This window comes from Eptesicus fuscus, chromosome 8, assembly GCF_027574615.1.
Source record: "Eptesicus fuscus isolate TK198812 chromosome 8, DD_ASM_mEF_20220401, whole genome shotgun sequence".
Lineage (NCBI taxonomy): Eukaryota > Metazoa > Chordata > Mammalia > Chiroptera > Vespertilionidae > Eptesicus > Eptesicus fuscus.
In genome coordinates, this window is record NC_072480.1 from 41581344 (window position 1) to 41602496 (window position 21153).

General features: G+C 37.6%; 1 protein-coding gene across 1 annotated transcript in view; it reads left to right on the forward strand.

The window, feature by feature from the left end:
* PIBF1 (progesterone immunomodulatory binding factor 1) overlaps window positions 1–21153 on the forward strand; it is a 203066-nt gene that overhangs the window by 101693 nt on the left and 80220 nt on the right. Inside the window, exons 11-13 of the mRNA XM_054719848.1 lie at window positions 7768–7933; window positions 13823–13973; window positions 19271–19361. Coding sequence (XP_054575823.1) covers window positions 7768–7933; window positions 13823–13973; window positions 19271–19361 — 408 coding nt within the window. The remainder of the gene's footprint in view (window positions 1–7767; window positions 7934–13822; window positions 13974–19270; window positions 19362–21153) is intronic.

The window sequence follows — 21153 nt, forward strand, 5'->3', positions numbered from 1 at the left end:
TGCTTTAGTTAGGTAATTGGTAGAATATTAGTGAATATAATATTAGATGTAGATCTAAGATAGATAGACAGATATAGATATAGATATAGATATAGATATAGATATAGATATAGATATAGATTAGATATAGATATACTATTGAGAACAAGAAACAAACTTTAAAGACACTTGCAAAGTCAGTGGTTTAGTATTTTAACCTAAGACCATTGGCTTTCCTCAGCTACAGGAGGAGAAAATTCAGACAGTTTTTTTCTCAGTTCTTAATTGGAGTAAGTGAATCTTAGGATTTGTTTAGCTATCATTCCATGACTCATCCAGAGGCATTTCGAATATGTGGTACAGGTCTAGAAATATAGCTAAAATTCTGTAAACAAAATGAAAATGAGTGTATCCCCCTGAAATTGAAATAACAGGTACAAAGTAGTTAAGGTGTGGATTAGTTATTAGCTCAACCAAAATGAATAATTTAGGGGACTGAATATCAAACTCAGGAAGGCCTCATTAAAAAAATAAGGTAAAAGAGGAGTCTAAAATACCTGTCAGGAAGATTGATTCTCAGTGGATTAGAGATGTCAGCCTCTGCCCTTGTTGATTCCAATGTCCCACAGCGAAATCCACCATCCACCCAAGGTATTCCATCTGGAGATTTAGGCCCAACTCTGTTTCAAAGCACTCTTTTTACATGATGAAATCAGCAGTCTCTGTCCCATTTTCTTCAGAATTTAGAATTAAATTACCCTCCTCACACAAAGGATTTAGTGGTTCAGCCATGACTACCTCCTCCCATGTATTCTTCTAGACCACAGTGTTTTCTCTGTATTGACCCAGAGAACCCTTCAATAGTTTCTGCCCAGTTCATCTACCTAATGCCTAACTACTGGAAAAATCCTTCCCTGAACTCTTACCAGTAACTGGAAATCCTATTACTTTGCTTAGCTTCCCTTACCAGTCTTTCTTGTCCAGATTTTACTTTCTGTACTCTTTATCTTCACACACTTGTCCTCCTGTACACAGTCAAATGCCTTGCCTCATCCACTTCCTTGCTTCCAAACTGGAGTAACTCTTAAAATTTCTTGCTGAAAGGACCACTTCCTGGTCCTGGTGATTACAGGAACTTCACCACTGAATATAATACATTTTGAGTATTTTGCCTTGGCATACCTATCTACCAAATGAGATTAAATAATTGGGTTCAGAATTAATACCCAGTTTTAATATCAGGGAAACCATTAATATTTTGTGGACAAAATTGAAAGATCAGATGTTGTTTCTCATTGGAATGAAAAAACTAAGATTAAATAAAAGGCTAATAATCTTGTGGGTCTTTCACTTTCTTATTCGATGATAACCTTGTTGATATTGGGAATAAACTATATACATTTCTTGGTTTAATACATTAGAGTGCAATGAGCAAAGCCTTTGCCATAATACATATGTAAAGATTGATGAGGTAAACATTGTTATGAAAACTTATTGTTATTTAGTGTTTTATCTATTGCTTCTGTTCGAATGAGTTCTCCCAATCCTGTGATTCTAGTGCCATGTAGATGTCTCTCCTGTGGTTATTTCTCAGCATCATAAAACACGCCATGCTACCTGAAATTGAATTCACCATTACCTGCGAGCATTTCTTAAGGATTAACATCTTTGTAGCTCCCTGTCTAATAGCTGATTTTCAGCTTTTAACATGTCTTCTTCTTATACATTCAGCCCCCAAATCTGTTGCAGTGAATATTCCTTAAGAGCAAGCATTTAATTCTAGGATTTTATATCACTACTAGAGGCCTGGTGCACTAAATTTGTGCACAGGTAGGGTCCCTAGGCCTGGCCTGCAATCAGAGCCGATCAGGGCCTTCCAGTTGCTGGCCAGGGCCTTCCTTCCCCGGCTGCTGGCTGCCGGCCAGGGCCTTCCTTCAATCCGCACCACCCCCTGGTAGTCAGCACACATCATAGCAAGCAATCAAACTCCCGGTCAAACTCCTAAGGGGACACTTTGCTTATTAGCCTTTTGTATATATAGATTTTCCAGTAGTATGTGACATCTGAGTGAGTCTTAAGAAAACTAGAAGAACCCAGTTTCAAATGTAGCATAAAGAATGATCTAGCCAAATTTGGGGCCTGGGATGAGATGCTTGTGAGAATAATTGGAGATTCTGATTATAATTTAACTTTATAGGAAAGTTGACCTCTTACTGTGGTGAATTACAATATCAAACATAAAGTTGTTAACATGTAAATAATATTGACTTAATTTAAATAAGATGTTCACATTAAGAGGATAAAATGAGAAGATGAGTCAACACAGTAAACTGTGACTAGTTATATTTGCAAAACAAGTAAGAGGGAGTTACCTTAAACTCGCAAGTTATGTTACTGTTGTCCACTCCTCGCTGCTGGAACTGCTTTTGCAGCTCGAATGTTTCTTCAGCATTGTAACAATTCAATTTAACAAATTAAAATGATAATTAGTACAAAGACATAATAATTTGAGGGAGATTTTTTCATGGTATAAACAATGTGGGAATAGGTTATTCATTTAGAATTATCATTTGATTTATAGAATTGTCATTTGTTTTGTCAATTTGTTAAACAGTATTTTCAAATTTCATTTGATCTATAGAATTAACATTAGGTTTTTCAGTTTATTAAACTTAGTATTCTGAGATTTCTAGATGATTACTTTGTTATTTAACTTTTTAATATAAGGAAAGAATAGTGCTAAAAGTGACTTTCAAGTGCCATATAATGAATAAGAACAGATGGAATCTAAAAGCTAAATCTTTAATTTCTTATTTGGAGTTTGCATTGATCTCAGAATTATTCACAATGTCCTGAATCCATAAGAAGGCAAACTTTGCAGTTTAATCTTTTCAAAACAAATTATTTTAAAGGTCAATATCATATTCTAAATTACTTATCCAGAATTTATTTTAGTAATGTGTCTAGTGTTTTCTATAGCTTAGCATACAAATTAGGTATTGATTTCACATGTTTTATACATTTATAAAACAACTTATTCTCAGAGTACAGGGACATTTTCATGTCAGTTAAAATATGGAATTAATACACTTTTTGAGTGAAATAATTTTTACTGCTTCTCTCCCATGGGACAATGAGCTTTCAGTTTGGGCCTCCAGAGAGATGGCTGTGGTGCAAGGGCCTAAGGTGAATGTGGACAGCAGTGAGCCAAAAATGAGCTAAAGAGATGCCTGAAAGCTCAGAAGAAAGCGGAGGAGGCCAGGCAGAAGAAACTCAGTGAGAAACAACTAAGCCAGGCCAGTGCTGCTGCCACCAACCACACCACTGACAAAGATGTGAGTGCTAAGGAGGAGAGCCTAGACCCAAATCAATACTACAAGATCCACAGCCTAGCAGTTCACCTACTAAAGGTCAATGGGGAGACATATGAAAACATGCTCAAAGTCACTAATCAACCGAGAGATGCAAATCAAAACGACAATGAGGTACCATCTCACACCTGTCAGAATGGCTGTCATTAACAAGTCAACAAATGACAAGTGCTGGCGAGGATGCGGAGAAAAAGGAACCTTCATGCACTGCTGGTGGGAATGCAGACTGCTGCAGCCACTGTGGAGAACAGTATGGAGTTTCCTCAAAAAACTAAAAATGGAACTCCCATTTGACCCAGTGATCCCACTTCTAGGAATATATCCCAAGAAACTAGAAACACCAGTCAGAAAGGATATATGCACCCCTATGTTCATAGCAGTACAATTTACCATAGCTAAGATTTGGAAACAGCCTAAGTGCCCATCAGCAGATGAGTGGATTAGAAAAATGTGGTACATCTACACAATGGAATACTAAGCTGTGGTAAAAAAGAAGGAATTCTTACCATTTGCAACAGCATGGATGGATCTGGAGAACATTCTTTGAAACTTCAAAATTACAGCTAAACCACAGAATAACCATCATTAAGAACTGCCTAAAATCTGACTGAATGGAAGTCCTACAACTAGAGATTTAAAGAAGCCACATCAAGACTGGTAGGAGGGGTGGAAGTGCAGAAAAGGTGGGTCCAATACCCACGTACAGCATTTTCTTAATCAGGAGGGATATCTTGGCTGCAGAGGTCTATGTGAGGAACAAGAGGTCCCAGCTCCACACCAGGCCCCCAAACCCAGGGTTCCAGTACCGGAAAGAGAAGTCCCATAACTTCGGGCTGTAAAAACCAGCAGGGATTGTGGCTTAGTGACATAGAGGCTGCTGGAGTCCCAAGTGTTCCTCTTAAAGGACCAGTGCACAGACTTACTTGAATTCATTCCCTCTGAGCTCCAATGCTTGGGCAGCATCTTGAAGGATTCAGGGACATTCAGGTTGGAACTAAATTGTCTGGCATCAGGGCAAGAACTGGGAGGCAGCTTTCTCCCAGAAAAAAGTTCTGGCAGAGTCATTGTTCCTATGCTAAGACCTCCCCCGCCACAGAGCCGACTGGCAGTTGCCATATCCAAGTTTCCATCAACCTGGCTCACACTGTTCACTTGGCTCTGGTGACTCCAATTTGCATCCCCAGTCAAGCAGTTTTCAGTGGTCTTTCCATATGTATTGCCTGTCCTGGCTCAGGCTTCAGACTTTCTAAAATCTCTCAAACAAGCAGCAGCTGGCCTGAAATCTCTCAAACAAGCAGCATGCCCCATACCTTTCAATAAGAGGCCTTCAGACTTTCTGAAATCTCTCAAACAAGCAGCATGCCCTATACCTTTCAATAAGAGGTTCCAGGCCCAGCACTAGCAGAAGCCTGCCTTGGTTCACAGCTTGGCCTCTCCTGGGTATCTCCAAGCCCAGCACAAGTAGTAGCCATCTGCAAATCATTCTGTAGGGGTGGCCCCAAGCAGAGCACAGGAAGTAACTGATGTTGCACCTCCCTGGAGGCCTCAGAGCCAGTGCACCCTGTGGTCAGCTTCAGACCATGACAGATTACAACCCTACCACATCTATGAGTGTCACACTCAAGGGGCAGACTCAGCACTAAAGCCCCAGAGAGCACTAAAGCAAGTCCTGCTCCATAGGGGTATCTCCTGCACAACAGCTCTTCCACTGTAGTCACAGTTTGTCCTCACAGCCAATTGGCCTGGGGGTTAATCCCTCCAAGAGACGCCAACAGCAAGCCAGGCTCAACTACAACAGGACAGTGCACACAGCCCACACGGGCACACTTAGAATGCCCAGCTCAGGTGACTGGAGAGGCTGAGCCACTGGGCCCTGCAGGACACCAACTACAAAAGGACGCTCTACCGATTCCAGGAGACATCAACAGCTCTACCTCATACATAGAAACAAACACAGGGAAGCAGCCAAATATGCGGAGACAAACATCACAAATGAAAGAATAGAAGAAATCTCCAGGAAAAGAACGAAATGAAATGGAAGCAAGCAAACTACTGGATACAAAGTTCAAAACCATGGTTACAAGGATGCTCAAGGATTTTAATGAGAGCTTCAAAGGACATAATGAGAGCTTCAAGGGAATTAATGAGAGCTTCAAGGGACCTAGTGAGAATTTCAAGGATTTTAGTGAGAATTTCAAGAACCTTAATGAGAACATTAAAGATATGAAAAAGGACCAGTCAGAAATGAAGCATACACTAACTGAAATAATAATAATTTACAGGGATTCATCAGTTGAGTAGAGGATTCTGAGAATCAAATCAACAATATGGAATATGAGGAAGCAAAAAACACCCAATCAGAAGAGCAAAAAGAATCCAAAAATATGAAGATAGTGTAAGAAGCCTTTGGGCTAGAAGGGGTCAATGTGGGGGACATCTATATATATAATAGAGAAATGTGCTAATTAACCGGGATGCCGTAATGGGTCGAACGGACAGAAGGAGGTGCGCGCACAGCATTGGGGGCGGGGCAGCAAGGGCCTCCGTGCACCTGTGCTGGGGGAGGGCCTGATCATCGACCGCAGCTGCTTCAAGGGCCGGAGAGGGAGGCAGGGCCGGACTGGCAGTGGCCACGGCTGCTGCCAAGCCCGGGGAATGAGGCAGGGCCGGACCAGCGACTTGATTTCAAATCGCACGCTGGGCTCCTAGTATGTAATATTTTCAAAAATAAAGATTTTTTTTAAAGAAAAAATATATTATGCAATAGTGGAAAGGTCATTGCTATAAAGTCAAATATAGCTGGATTTGAAACCCAACCTAAAATATACTAGCAGTTTCTTCCTGTTAAATATTTTATATCTCTGAGCCTCAGGTTCCTCATCTGCAAAACCTAATATGGTTTTTGTAAGGATTTAGCGAGATACCATGAATTAAACAGTATGCTCTCTGCTTCCCTACCATACCCATACTCTTGTTTCTTCTTCCTAGAATACTTCCCACCCCATACCTCCTTCTGACATACACACACACACACACACACACACACACACACACACACACCCCTATACAAACCAATTTAGGCCTCCTTCCTATATGTTCCCATTGAAATCAGGAATTACCCTCATGAAGCACTTAATATATTCTGTCGAATTTTCTTGTTTATTTGCCTGTCTTCCCAATCAAACCAGATTCTTTAAGGGGGAAAATTTTTGTCTACCATTGTATATATATTTAGTTAGCATATGGACTAGCTAAACATTTGAATAAAGGAATTTTAGTAACATATTTAGCCTTATCCTGGGTTCAGAATAGCTCTAAAAAGGTGTAATGTGTCTATGTTTTGCTTTTTGTTAGAACATAATCCACCTAAAGCATTTTTAAATTTACAATATGTGATGATTTATATTGTAAAGTGGAAATATTTTTATTACTAATTTTATCTATGAAATGAAGAATGTTCCTTATCTGTGCTGTAGTAGACTACTTGTACTTATATACTGAGTGGCCAGATTATTATGATCTCTGAACACATAATAATCTGGCCACTCAGTGTATAGCCTATATAATAAAAGGCTAATATGCAAATTGTCCCCTCGACCAGGAGTTCGACCAGCAGGCAGGCCGGCCAACCACCCATGTCCCCTCCCCCTGGCCAGGCTGGCCAAAACCCACCCATGCACAAATTCATGCACCGGGCCTCTAATATATCGAATTCATGCACCAGGCCTCTAATACACACACATACACACACACACACACACACACACACACACACACACTGAGTGGCCAGATTATTATGCATTCAGAGATCATAATAATCTGGCCACTCAGTGTATATTTATCTTTGTAATTTGTACATTATGTTTTCTTATAATATCCAAATATATATATATATATATATATATATATATATATATATATGCTTTACTGATTTAAAATTTTATCTCATAAGTGTCTTAAGAATTTGCAGTTTAATGTACATATTTTATGCCATTCTTCTCCATCTGTGATTAGACTTAGAATGAAATAGCAAGCTTGGAGGCAATGCTGTAGATTTAAGAAGGTCTGTAAAATATATAGAAATTAAATCATTTTAAGCAATATAACTGAAACTTGCTCTTACCATTTTTTATTTTTAAAATCTTACAAAATAATAATAATAAACTGGCAATATTACTTTTGGATGGAAGGAATGAAAATAAGGGGCATTAGAGGAAGTTTTAATTGGTATATTTTATTCTCTGGATTTAGCATATTTTCATACATATGCCTGTCTAAATTATTTACAAGAGCTTTGCTGAATAAATGTTATTAACTGCATAATAAAATGGGGGTGTGGAAAAATAGAAGTAATATTTATGTTTATATAAATCATCAAGATTTCTTTAAAGTCTCATAGCCATACTTCTTCTTTCAGGTACAGAGAACTACAACTTAGTACAGAAAGCAAAGTAACGGAATTTCTCCATCAAAGTAAATTAAAATCTTTTGAAAGTGAGCGTGTTCAGCTTATACAAGAGGAAACTGCAAGGAATCTCACACAATGTCAGTTGGAATGTGAAAAATACCAGAAAAAACTGGAGGTACATGTACAAACTTTTCTTTCAATAGCATAGCAGGTGAGCTCCATAAGTAAAGGTCTATATCATATTGAGCTTTATAAATAATATTTGTGTTATGTAGGAGAAAGGGCCTGTCCTTATTTTAATTATTTTTCTTTATTGATTAAGGTATTACATATGTATCCTTATCCCCCCATTGCCGTCCCCACCCCCCCACCCCCACTCATGCCCTCACCCCCCTAGTGCCTGTGTACATTGGTTAGGCTTATATGCATGCATACAAGTCCTTTGGTTCATCTCTCCCCTTTTCCCCCACCCTCCCCTGCCTTCCCTCTGAGGTTTGATGGTCTGATTGATGCTTCTCTGTCTCTGGATCTGTTTTTGTTCATCAGTTTATGTTGTTCATTATATTCCACAAATGAGTGAGATCATGTGATGTTTATCTTTCTCTGACTGACTTATTTTGCTTAGCATAATGCTCTTCAGTTCCATCCATGCTGTTGCAAATGGTAGGAGTTCCTTCCTTTTTATAGCAGCATAGTATTCCATTTTGTAGATGCACCACAGTTTTCTAATCCACTCATCTGCTGATGGACATTTAGGCTGTTTCCAAATCTTAGCTATTGTAAATTGTGCTGCTATGATCATAGGGGTGCATATATCCTTTCTGATTGGTGTTTCTAGTTTCTTGGGATATATTCTTAGAAGTGGTGTCACTGGGTCAAATGGGAGTTCCATTTTTAGTTTTTAGAGGAAACTCCATACTGTTCTCCACAGTGGCTGTACCAGTCTCCATTCCCACCAGCAATACGCGAGGGTTCCTTTTGCTCCGCATTTGTCCTTATTTTTAAAAGCCTTCTTATCAAGAGGACCTACGTTCCTCTTCTAGATAAATAGGTGGAAAGAAGGAATGGAATGTTTCCAAAAGAAGAAATGCAAATTGATAAGAAATAATTAAAGAAATGCAAATTTAACCTTTTTTTTAACCTTTATATAGGCCTGTTTGTTGTTTTTAAAGTGCTGGGAAGAGCATCCTTAAGTGGGAAATCTCATGCAGTTAGAACAACATGGTAATCTGTTTAATGTCCTTAAAAAATTGATCCAGTAATTTTAGTTAAAGGAATTTAATAATAAGCTGTGCTTTTAAAGGTTTATATTAATGATATATATCACAGTATTATTTATTACAGTAAAAATTGGAAATAACTTAAATGTCTAGTAATAGATAATTAAAAGATTTTCAATTAGTATAAGTTTTATATTTTGCTGTATTCATGCATTGTATGATTACATGCAGTCATGTTTTTGAATATTTTAGCTGTGAGGGAAACACTCATTAAAAATATTGAATGAAAGATTCAGTAAGGTCAACCTATGGCTCAGTAGATAAAGCATGGGCCTATGGACTGAAGGGTCCTGGGTTCTTTTACAGTCAATGACATATGCCCAGGTGCAGGCTCGATCCCCAGTAGAGGGTGTGCAGGAGGCAGCCAATCAGTGATTCTCATCATTGATGTTTCTATCTCTCTCTCCCTCTCCCCTCCTCTCTGAAATTAATAAAAATATATTTTTTAAAAGAAAGATTCATGTCATTATCATGATTAATTAGTCATTATCATGATTAATTAGTTAGCAGTGTAAGTATTCATTACATTATCTCAGAGATTACATTTCTGAAAAGTACTTTGGTAAGTAAAACTAAGATTAACAAAATAAAGGGTTTATTAGAAAATAAAGCCTTAGGGAAAACATAAAATGATATTACATACATACATATTTAAGAAAACATAAGAAAAATTGTAGATTGTGTCCACTGCTAAAGCAAACCAGTGTTCAGCATTTTTCAGATACCTTCTTCAGGAAAATGCCACAGTCATAATCTACTATGAAGATTCTTCCATATATTTTCGACAAGACTGTATTAGACTAACTGATTTGGAATTCATCTTTTGCAAGTTATGTTTTCCATGCTTTAAATTTCATAATTTCTTTTTCTTTTCATATTGCATGACTGTGCTTAAGGGTGTGTCTTGGAGCAGGGTGTATAGGAAAATAGAGAAACACTTCTTTTCTCTGGATACTTCTGAAACAAACATTTCACTAAACAACACTTTACAACATACAGTGCTGATGTTTTCTAAACCATGTTTGTTTGTTTTTGTGGGTTTTTTTAGCTGGTTGCAATCCAAATTGATTTCATGACCTTGTAATGGTTGCAACTTGCAGTGTGAAAACTGCTCTCCCATAGATATACCCATTTGGTCTGTGGGTGCAGCTGAATAGTAATTATGGTGTTTCTTTGTGTAAATGTCTCATGTGGAGAAACACCTTTGTAAGAAATATTGTGATCCTGAAATCTCTGGTTGATAAAACAGAGGTTTTAGGGGAATTTCTGTGCATTTTTCTCCTCTGTTAAACTAGAAGCCTTGAGAGGGCAGGGACTGTTCATTTATCATCGCATCACCAATGCCTAACTGCTTTCTCATGGTGAATGCTCAAATATTTTATGAGTGAATGAGTGGTTTGGTGAATGCTAATATAGTACCATTGTTTGAATCTTTTTTTGTTGTTGTTCTGAAATACTGGAAGGTGTTTCTAAGACAATTCTTATTTAAAATGAATTTACAGAAAAATATTTTGTGAAGGGTAAAGAGTACCCTTCATATTACAATTATTATGTACTTTTCTGTGGCTTTTACCCAACACTGTCATGAATTTATAACTTTCGGACAATTTATTTTGTCTTAGTTATCAATTGGTAAAGGCTCTCAAAACACTGGCTTTTTACATTTTATCTTTTTAAAAGTAATTTTGGGCCTATAATTTTTATTACAGATTATATATAGATATATAGATAGATATAATTTTTTGTAATTTTGTATTATCATTATTTAAAGGGAGGAACTATCAACTGAGAGTTTGGTATTTAATGGAGTCCTAAAAGCAATTAACCTATTTTATATACTAATATTTAAGCTCAAATGTGTATATATTGTTTTTTCCTGAAGAAACTTTAATAATATAGCCTTTCATAGGTCTAATAATAAAGTTCTTTGGCTTTTCAGAAACAGTTGTGAATTTGTTTAGAGCAGTCACTCAGACAAATCCATACTGAAAGGGAATTCTCCCCAATGGGGTACAGAGGTATTCGAAGATATCTCTGATCAGAAGTCTCTGGGGATTTCTCCTCTATGTCATGAAGAGAGAATTTTAAATTATAACTCTCAATTTAGTACTATTTTTAAAATCTCATCTTAAAATAATATTTTATGAAATACCCTATTTTCAACTATTTTATCTCTTTAGATATTTATTTCTGCAGCTTTTCTTCTTGTGTGTTTTTTGTTGTTTTGGTTGGGGGAAGTGGGATATGGATGAAAAATATCAGCTATGCTGTGGGGACAGTCATTCAACACTGTCTTTACTACTCCTCTCATTTATCAGTGGAGTTAATAGGTGCCATCAGCAACCAGATTCTTAATGAATTACATCCCAATAGAATGAACTATGTGAAAGCCCCAGATTGTTTCACTGTGTCGTGATTTCTTTATCTATATACTAGATATTCGTGCACGGGGGGCGGGGATGGGGGGGGGTGTCCTTCAGCCCGGGCTGCACCCTCTCCAATCTGGGACCCCTCGGGAGATGTCTGAATACATCCCTCCATCCCTCTCACAATCCGGGACCACTGGCTCCTAACCGCTCGCCTGCCTGCCTACCTGATCGCCCCCTAACTGCTCCCTTGCTGGCCTGATTGACGCCTAACTGCTCCCCTGCCCACCTGATTGCCCCAACTGCCCTCCCCTGCTGGCCTGATCGCCCCCAACTGCCCTCCCCTGCCAACCTGATTGCCCACAACTGCCATCCCTGCCGCGACCCACTTCCTCCGCCAGGACCAGCCTCCTCTGCGCCATGCAGAGCTATGGGACCCCCAGGCCTCACCATGCAGAGCAGCCACCAGGCCCCACCTCTGCTGTGCGTGCGACCATCTTGTGACGGTGTGAGGGCATGACGCCACCTAGGCTATTATTAGTATAGATATAAAAGGCTAAGCAACTGGCTGACCGGCCGGTAGTTATGATGCGCAGACCACCAGGAGGCAGATGCTCAATGCAGGAGCTGCCGAGTGACAGCAACTTTGCAGAGTGCTCTCTCACACTCCGGGACCCTTTGGGGGATGTCAGACTGCTGGTTTCGGCCCAATCCCCGCAGGCCAACCCGAGGACCCCACCTCCTGGAGGGACCCTGCTCACTCTGCAGACGCCCTTCGAGCCCTGGCCCCGCCCCAGGTGCTGCTGGCTGGGGGCAGGACCGTGGGAGGTTGGCTCTAGGGCATGTCCGCCCCATTTTGCCCAGTCCCGCCCCACTGGCCACCTTATAATTAATTTCCTCTCAATGTGCACAAATCCATGTACTGGGACACTAGTGAGTTCATAAGTCTCCAAAAACCAAATTCCCAGCAAGCAAGAAGAAATAATGCTAAAACCTGAATTTTCTTTTGCTGACCCAATCAGGGACATTAGAAATCATCCTAAAAAATATTATACCCATGTTATTCTTTCTACACCCTCCAAAGGAATATATTTGGAGGATAGGGGATAATGTTTAATTTATTTTGGGGAGAAGTTTTAATGGAAATCATTGAAGGAAATGAGATAGAATAGATTAAGGAAAATTAAGTTGTAATTTCTACTTGTTAGAAACTGTAGGGTCTTCTGCATATTCTTTTTCCACTCCATAGATAGCACTCAATCACATACATTTGTTAGGATGAACTTTATGTCAATAGAGAAAATACGTTTTCTTCAAAATTGTTTTAATTACAGAGAATTCAGGGTAATTAAATTCATACACCTCTATTTCTGTGAGCCATTTAATATAAGTTATTATAATTGTACTTCTTAAAATAATAATAGTATTTTTCAACACTTACTGTGTTCTCTGCACTCTGCTAAGATCTGTGAATTTACTATCTCCTTTAATCCTCCAACAATATTTTATGGTAAACCTAGAAAGAATAAGTAATTGTCTAAGATCACAACTAATAAGTGCCAAAGGTAGGATTGAAATCCAAATCCTATTATATTGCTTCTCAGGAAATATATCTGATTCTGTGAAGGGAAGCAAGTGTAATACCACTTCATAATTTAGTTTGTACTAGTCTGTAAATTTTCTAGATAATTAGAATTTAATTTAAGCATTAAAACATCCCTTTGTCACTAGAAATGTCTCCTTTTTTGGTGAATTCATTATAATCATCATAGTGATTCTTTCAATGAATTATTACTGAAGAATACTGGATTTTTGTTCTTAAACAAAATAACTTCATTTCCATGCCTTTTGTATTGTTTTTATCATTTTTATCTTTTTTGTAGAAAGATATTTTCTGATATTGTCCCAAGTAGCACTTCACATTTACATTTTGATTTGCTGCTTTCAAGTTATGATTGTTCAGGAAACCAAAAATCGTACTGAAAGCATAGCAAGGGTAGATAAATGAGCGCTGATGGAAAACTGAAAGGCTCATTATGAGTGTATCACTTTGCACATGGCTTTTTAAGCCTTTTCCAAATGGCTGCGATCTCCAGATAAATGACCTCCAAGTAAGTATGGCATTATTGCAATTTTTAATCCTAACAAGCAAATGCTAGCCTTACTCCTATAACTATTTCAGTTTTTAAATTTGTTTTTTATTCAATTATATAATAAAGTGCTTTGTAATTTTCAGTTAAAAACAACTGAATTATTTTCTGTAGAAATAATTGTACTTACTCAGTCATCTCAATTGAGCTACTTTCACTTCATATCAAATCATTAAAAAGAGGGGGAAAACTAAAAATATTCTTGTATCGCGTTTTTGTCAACTGTTACTTAATCTGTCTTTGCAATTTTTTTTTCTTTCACTAATAGGTTTTAACTAAAGAATTTTATAGTCTCCAGTCCTCTTCTGAAAAACGCATTACTGAACTCCAAACACAGAACTCTGAGCATCAGGCGAGGCTAGACATTTATGAGAAACTGGAAAAAGAGCTTGATGAAATAATAATGCAAACTGCAGAAAGTAAGCCTCCTACAACCCCCTCGCTTCCCCCCGCCCCCCCCCCCCCACACACACACACAGCTTTTTTGTTTTTGTTTTGTTGTTGGCAGCACAAGGAACCAGGTATTGTTTCTAAAACTGTTTTATTTCTTTCAAATATAATTGTTGGCTTTTTTAAAGAATATTTTACATTTTAGAAATTAGTCTTAATTCTAGTAGTTGAGATTAAAAAAAATAAGTTAACTGTGGTAGATTTTATCTTTTCATTTATTTACTCATTCAGCGATTATTAAGTGCTTACATATGCCTGGATCTGGGGATATGGAGTTCATACAATAACGCTTGCTTATTAGGGGTTCCTTGTTTAGTCTACTGGGAGAGACAAACATATTAACAGATAATTAAAGTGGTGAGCTAAGTGCTATTAGCAAGAGATAGGCAGTCCTTGGTGAAAGTACAGAAGAGATCCTGAGTTAATTCAATCTTGGTGGTGAGGAATACCTGAGAGGAGACAACATTTGAATGGGTCTTAAACAGCAGATAGAAATTCTTTGAATCTACTATGTTATAATCTTTGACCCTAATTTCTAATTTATTTTCCCTATGTTTTCTCTGACTCTAAGGAAATATTTTTAATTAACATTTCACCATTGAGTATAATGTGTACTATAGTACATTATTTTTGTTCAAAGGTGAGAAATAACAGTGGCTTTCTTATAAAAATGGGTTTAAACTTCAAATGAAGTTGACATTAAATTTTAATCTATTTGGGGAACATTTATTGTAAAGACTGTAATATTTATAGGCAAATTTAAGACAAACTGTTATTTCATTCCATTCATTGTCTGCTTTCCATTTCCAAGGTCTGATAATTGCAATAGTTTTCAAATTTATCTTCAGTTTCTTCACTGGAGTCCAAGTAATCTCTCTCTCTCTCTCTCTCTCTCTCTCTCTCTCTCTCTCTCTCTCTCTCTCTCTCTCTCCCTCTCTCTCTCTCTCTATATATATATATATATATATGTGTGTGTGTGTGTGTGTGTGTGTGTGTGTGTGTGTGTGTCAGGCATGTGCCCTGACCAGGAATCGAACTGTGACCTCCTGGTTTATAGGTCAATGCCCAACCACTGAGCTACGCTGGCCAGACTGTCCGAGTAATCTTTATAAAATACAGGTTTGATCATACCATGCATCAGCTTTAATGCCTCTATCACCTTAAGACAGTCTAAAGTCTAATTCCTCAGCATGGCTTTTGTATGATTAGACTCATTTATTTTTCTACTTTTCATGCTTTACCATTTTATAGCATAGCATATTATCTTGAAAGTTCCATACTTTCTTAGCTCTATAACTTTGCATATGTCCTTCTGTGGAAACAAATTAGGAATAAAAGGAATTTCCTCAATCCAAAAAGAATATCTACAAATAATCCTATAGCTAATATCATACCTAATGATTAAATATTAAACCTTCCTTAAAGAAGACATCAGGGCAAGGATTTATATTTTCATAACTTATATTAGACATTGTAATTGAGCTCCTACACAGTAATATAAGACAAGAAAGAAAGAAGTATAAAGATCAGAAAGAGTAAAACTATTTTTAAATTCCAAAACAATTACAGTATACTGATAAGTAAATTTCATATGTATATTTAATATTTGTACCTTTTGCTATTTGTAAATTTTATTTTTTACAAAAGAACTATAATAATCTTGGGTGAGGATTAACAACAATAAAAAAGAATTGGTGAGCTCTTAAAAAAAGAACTGTACATAAATATTAAAGTATAATTGATGATTTGCATGTGGAACTGTTGATGTTTGAAGGGCAGATGTCTGCAACATACTTTGAAATGCACCCAAAAAATAAGATAGATTCTTGGGTCGATATGGGGATGAAAAGATGTGTGATAAATAAATATAGTACAATTTTTAATTTAGAATCCAGATATTGTGTATATGGGTGTATACTGTACACCTTTTTCAACTTTTCTATCTGTGTAAATATTTTAAAATCTTTAGAAGAAATATAGAAATTATTTTTTGCTATGATATTGTATAAGCCAATTTAAAACATCTTAGAATAAAATATATTTACCTGTACTTGGAAGATCAAGAAACTAGGCTCTTCTCTATTCATTCACATAGGAAGTTAGAATATTTTAATCCTTGTTTAATGAATACTTATTGATTAACCAAAATTTCCAAGGTGTAAGCAAAACATTCTTTTAATACAACAATGTGTACAATATTCAAGGGATTACCATCTAATTCAGCTAATTTCAGTTGACATAAAGATGGTTAGACTTTATTAATGTGTAACCTTGGCAAATTACAGTATCCTATTTACACTTAAATTGCTTTTTATAATCAAATAAGTGTGTTTTTTTGGATACTTGAGGTTAGTTTTCAACATCTCATCAAGTTATTAAAAATACAAATATTGTCTAGAAACTAAGTAAATTAAAAAACAAAATGAAAATCAGATTTCTAATTTTCAAATTCAGGGACACTCTATCCATTTTTGTCCTACTTGAAACCTTTGCTAGGCATTTGTCACATTTCTCAGAACATTTTCTTGCTTCTTGATTCACTTGCCTCTGATTGTTTCTACTCCATCGCTTTTATTGCCTCTTCTATCTAACTCTAATAGTTCCCAGGGGTTTTTCCCCTCATCTTCTTCAGTGCTGAATAATCTTACCTCTTTCCACAATTTCAATTACGTTATAGGCTAGGGATTCCACAGTTCTGTATGGAGTTCCTGTAGTCATTAAATATCTTCTATTATTTATATTTTCTCTTTCCTCCTTGAACCTTACTACTTTTTTTGTGTTATTATTCTATTAATTATGTTAAAGCCTGTCTAATTTTCCAACTAGTTTTTGTCAGTCTTGATTCCTCCTTTATTCTATCTACTGACTCATTTCACTTTCACACATATTCAGTTGTCTAGAAACCAAGTTCTTCTATCCTCCATTGCTATTATAGACCATGTCTCAACTGGTTACTAGTGTAAATTATGAGGAGTTCTTTGTGCTACCAATCTAGGCCACCTTTTTCTCCATTATTGGAATTTTCTTTTACAATGTTAGCATCAACAACAAAAATCTATTGGTCATATCACCCACCTGTATTAATTTCTTATTGACTGTAAAATAAATTCCGGACTCCTTAGCCTAGCAAACAAATCCTATTCACAGTTAGAACTAAACTACCTTTGTACTCCAGACTAACTCCAGCCACTTTTCTCACAATTACTACAACTTCACTGCTCTGACTTTACACATGTAATTCCCTCCTGCACTTTCTCTATGAGTGTCAGTCTCCCCACACCTTTCTAATTCCTTTAGCATGGGGAAAATAGTGGCACTGAGCTCCTAAGACACTTATAACTCTTTACAAAAATATGTTTTTAGCCCTAGCTGGTTTGACAGTGGATAGAGCATTGGCCTGCAAACCAAAGGGTCCCAGGTTCGATTCTGGTCAAGGGCATATACTTTAGTTGCAGGCTCCTCCCCGGCCTGGGCCCTGGTCAGGGCTTGTGCAGGGTGAGGATTAACAATACAAATATATATATATGTTTTTATTTATTTTAGAGAGAGAGGAAGGGAAAGGAAGACAGATAAAAACATCGATCAGCTGCCTCTTGCACACCCTTCACTGGGGATTGAGCCAGTAACCCAGGCATGTGCCCTGATTAGGAATTGAACTGGTGACCTCTTGGTGCATGGGACGACACTCAACCACTGACCCACACCAGCCAGGCTACAGTCAAAACATTTTACCATTTACCATGTTGTATAGTACATTGTTTTTGTAATTAAATCATCACTAGAATAGTTATCCCACAAGTTATTAATCCAGTAAGTATTTTTTTTTTAAAGATATTTTATTGATTTTTTACAGAGAGGAAGAGAGAGGGAAAGTTAGAAACATCGATGAGAGAGAAACATCGATCAGCTGCCTCCTGCACAACCCTCTACTGGGGATGTGCCCGCAACCAAGGTACATGCCCTTGACTGGAATCGAACCTGGGACCCTTGAGTCCGCAGGCCGACGTTCTATCCACTGAGCCAAACCAGTCTCGGCTCCAGTAAGTATTAAAATCCAATTTAAGATGTCCATTAGTATCTAGCTGATGGGTTTTTTAAGATGTTAACTAAATTTACCCTTTTCCTTTTAGATTTAGAACTGCATATTTAAGAGAGACAAGAATAAGATAGGTATCTAACTGCCAGCTCTAATTCCTATAGAGCTGAATTAGAGAACTCAGTTTTTTTAAAATATATTTTTATTGATTTTGAGAGAGAGGGAGATAGAGATAGAAACATTGATGAGAGAGCAACCTCGGCACCTGCCCTGACCGGGAATCGAATCGGTGACCTCTTGGTTTCTGAGTTGATGCTCAACCGTTGAGTCCCACTGGCCCGGCATAGAGCTCAATTTTTATCTGAAGCCATGATAACTGATATATTGCCAATGGCATATGTCATCTTTTGCTTCCACATGTCCCTCACAACTAATAATTCTACCTCTGAAAACTAATCTTGGTTCACCTTGAAAAATAGGGACAAAATTGAAGGAAAACACTTAGGAGTATTCCTAAAAATTTTACTGTACTACAGAAGGACAAATCAACAAATAAGTGCATATTAAATGTGTAATGCCAACTTACAGTAAAATTGTCATTACATTTAAACTTTTTAACTATAAAATATTAACCTATTAGTTAAAATTCCTTTTGGGAAGTGGTGTGACAATAGCAGAATTTAGAAGGAAATGGTTTCGCTGAAACTTTTTTATAATTAAGAAAAAAGTTCATCAATACATTCTTAGTGCTGCACATTTTCTTCAGAGTATCCTATTTAAGTGCTTAATTTCATTATTACAAGTTAAGGTAAAGTTGTTCTACTGATAAAATAATGAACATCTTTTCTAATTAAAAATAGTCATTTATTTTTAAAGAAGGGAAGTAATAAGATTGATGTTATTACTTTTTATAATTACATAACATTTTCATGCAAAAAGGCTTTGAATCATTTAGAATAAAACATCTGTATTATGTTTTACAACAAGAAAACTTAATATGGCCTATGATGTAATCCCTTAAACCTTTTAAAAATAAATGGAACAAATCTAAGCAAGTATATACTTTAAGAAATATGCTTCTGCTTACAAATGGCCTGTTTGAGATTACACATTAGCCCTTTTTAAATGTTCTTGGGTTCCCTAATTCATTATTATGACCTCTTTTATTTTGCCATCCTTCTTAAGGGAAAAAAAAACTATTTCACATTATACACTTTTAATGTTTTCCAGTTGAAAATGAAGATGAGGCTGAAAGGGTTCTTTTTTCCTATGGCTATGGTGCTAATGTTCCCACAACAGCCAAAAGACGACTAAAACAAAGGTAAAATCAATATATATTTGTTTTACTTACCTATTTGAGCTAAATGTAATTACATTATGCTTTTTGATAGTGTGCTGAGTTGCATGACAAAGTAGTTACTTTATTCTTAGTATACATAAATATTAAATTCCTCACAAAATAATACACAGTAAGTAATGCCCTAGCCGGTTTGGCTCAGTGAATAGAGCATTGGCCTGCAACTGAAGGATCCTGGGTTTCATTCTGGTCTAAGGCACATGCCAGGGTTGTGGGCTCTATCCCTGCAAGTAGGGGGCATGCAGGAGGCAGCTGATCAATGGTTCGCTCTCATCACTGGTATTTCTATCTCTCTCTCCCTCTCCCTTCCTCTCTGAAATCAATAAAAATATATTAAAAATAAATAATAAATAGTAAATAGTAATGATGCATTTTATGTATTTATAAGTGAATTTAATGGTCAGTAGAATAGAAGCATACTAGAATTTCTCTATAATTACATTCAGTGATAATGACACCATTTTAACTTTATTTCCACATTAATTTCAAGTGAATTACAAATGCTTTTGTACTAATAATTTTCAGTTAAAATTAATTAATTATGCTTCATTTTCCCCTCTTGTTTTTATTCACCTGCCTACTTTCCTTAACATATACTTGAGAGAACAAAAGAGAGAGATCAAGACAGATGGAGATAATACAAATATTGTGGATTAAAAGTATTAAAGACTTTGTGAAGACCAAGAAAATTTTTGAAAGATACATTAGTTATCTTGTGAGATACTGCTTAAAGTACACTGAGAGAAAACTGTACTATATTAATCAGTTTTCTAGTTGACCTAATGCCTACCTCCTTTAGCTCGCCTGAATTCATCCTGCTTTACAAAAACATGTCACTCCTCCTTTCACTACCATTATCAAGTATAATTGTTTCTACCGACTTCTAAGCCCTTCCAAGTGGCCAACCTCTCCAGCCTTTTCTGCTTCTTTACACAGAATGAGAGTAGTATATATCTCTGCCTTTAAACATCTGATTTCCTCATACTGTATACAAAAGAGCATTTCTCTTAACTCAGTAGCACTCATTTCCCCTATTATTTCTTCAGCTGGATGCAAAGTTCCTCAAGGTCAGCAACTACATCTTGTTCTTGTTTATTCCCCACTGTCTCTGCCTTGTAGATACCTAGTAGAATTGTCTCTTCATCTGAGTATTTGAGGACTCAAAGCTGCTTGTTTATCTTTTATTTTAATATTAGAGGCCCGGCGCATGAAATCGTGCGCAGGTACGGTCCCTAGGCCTAGCCTGCGATCAAGGCCATCTTCCCCGGCTGCCGGTAGCCAGCCTCTCGCCCTGCCACCACCCACCCAAGTTCCCAGTTTGCCATTGAGCGATGGAAGCCTGATGGCCAGGGGGGAGGGACCAAGAGGTCGGCTGGTCCCACCTGCTCATGGCCCCGCCCCCGCCGCAAGTTGCCCTCTGTGTGTGGGGCGACCAGCAGGGTAGAGGCCTTGGCCTGGCACCTCCTGCATCCCCTGCCACCCACCCTGGTTCCCCATTCGCCATATGGCGATCAGAGCCTGCAGGCTGGGGGGAGGGACCAAGAGGTTAGCTGTTCAGCCGCTCGCCAGTCCCGCCCCCTGCCACCACCTACCCCGGTTCCCCATTCGCCATCGGGCAATGGGAACCTGACGGCCGGGGGAGGGACCGAGAGGCCAGCTGTTCCCACATCCACCACGGGTTGGCCTCTGTGTGTGGGGCGACCGGTGGGGTGGGGGCCTTGGCCTGGCACCGCCTGCATCCCCCGCCATCCACCCC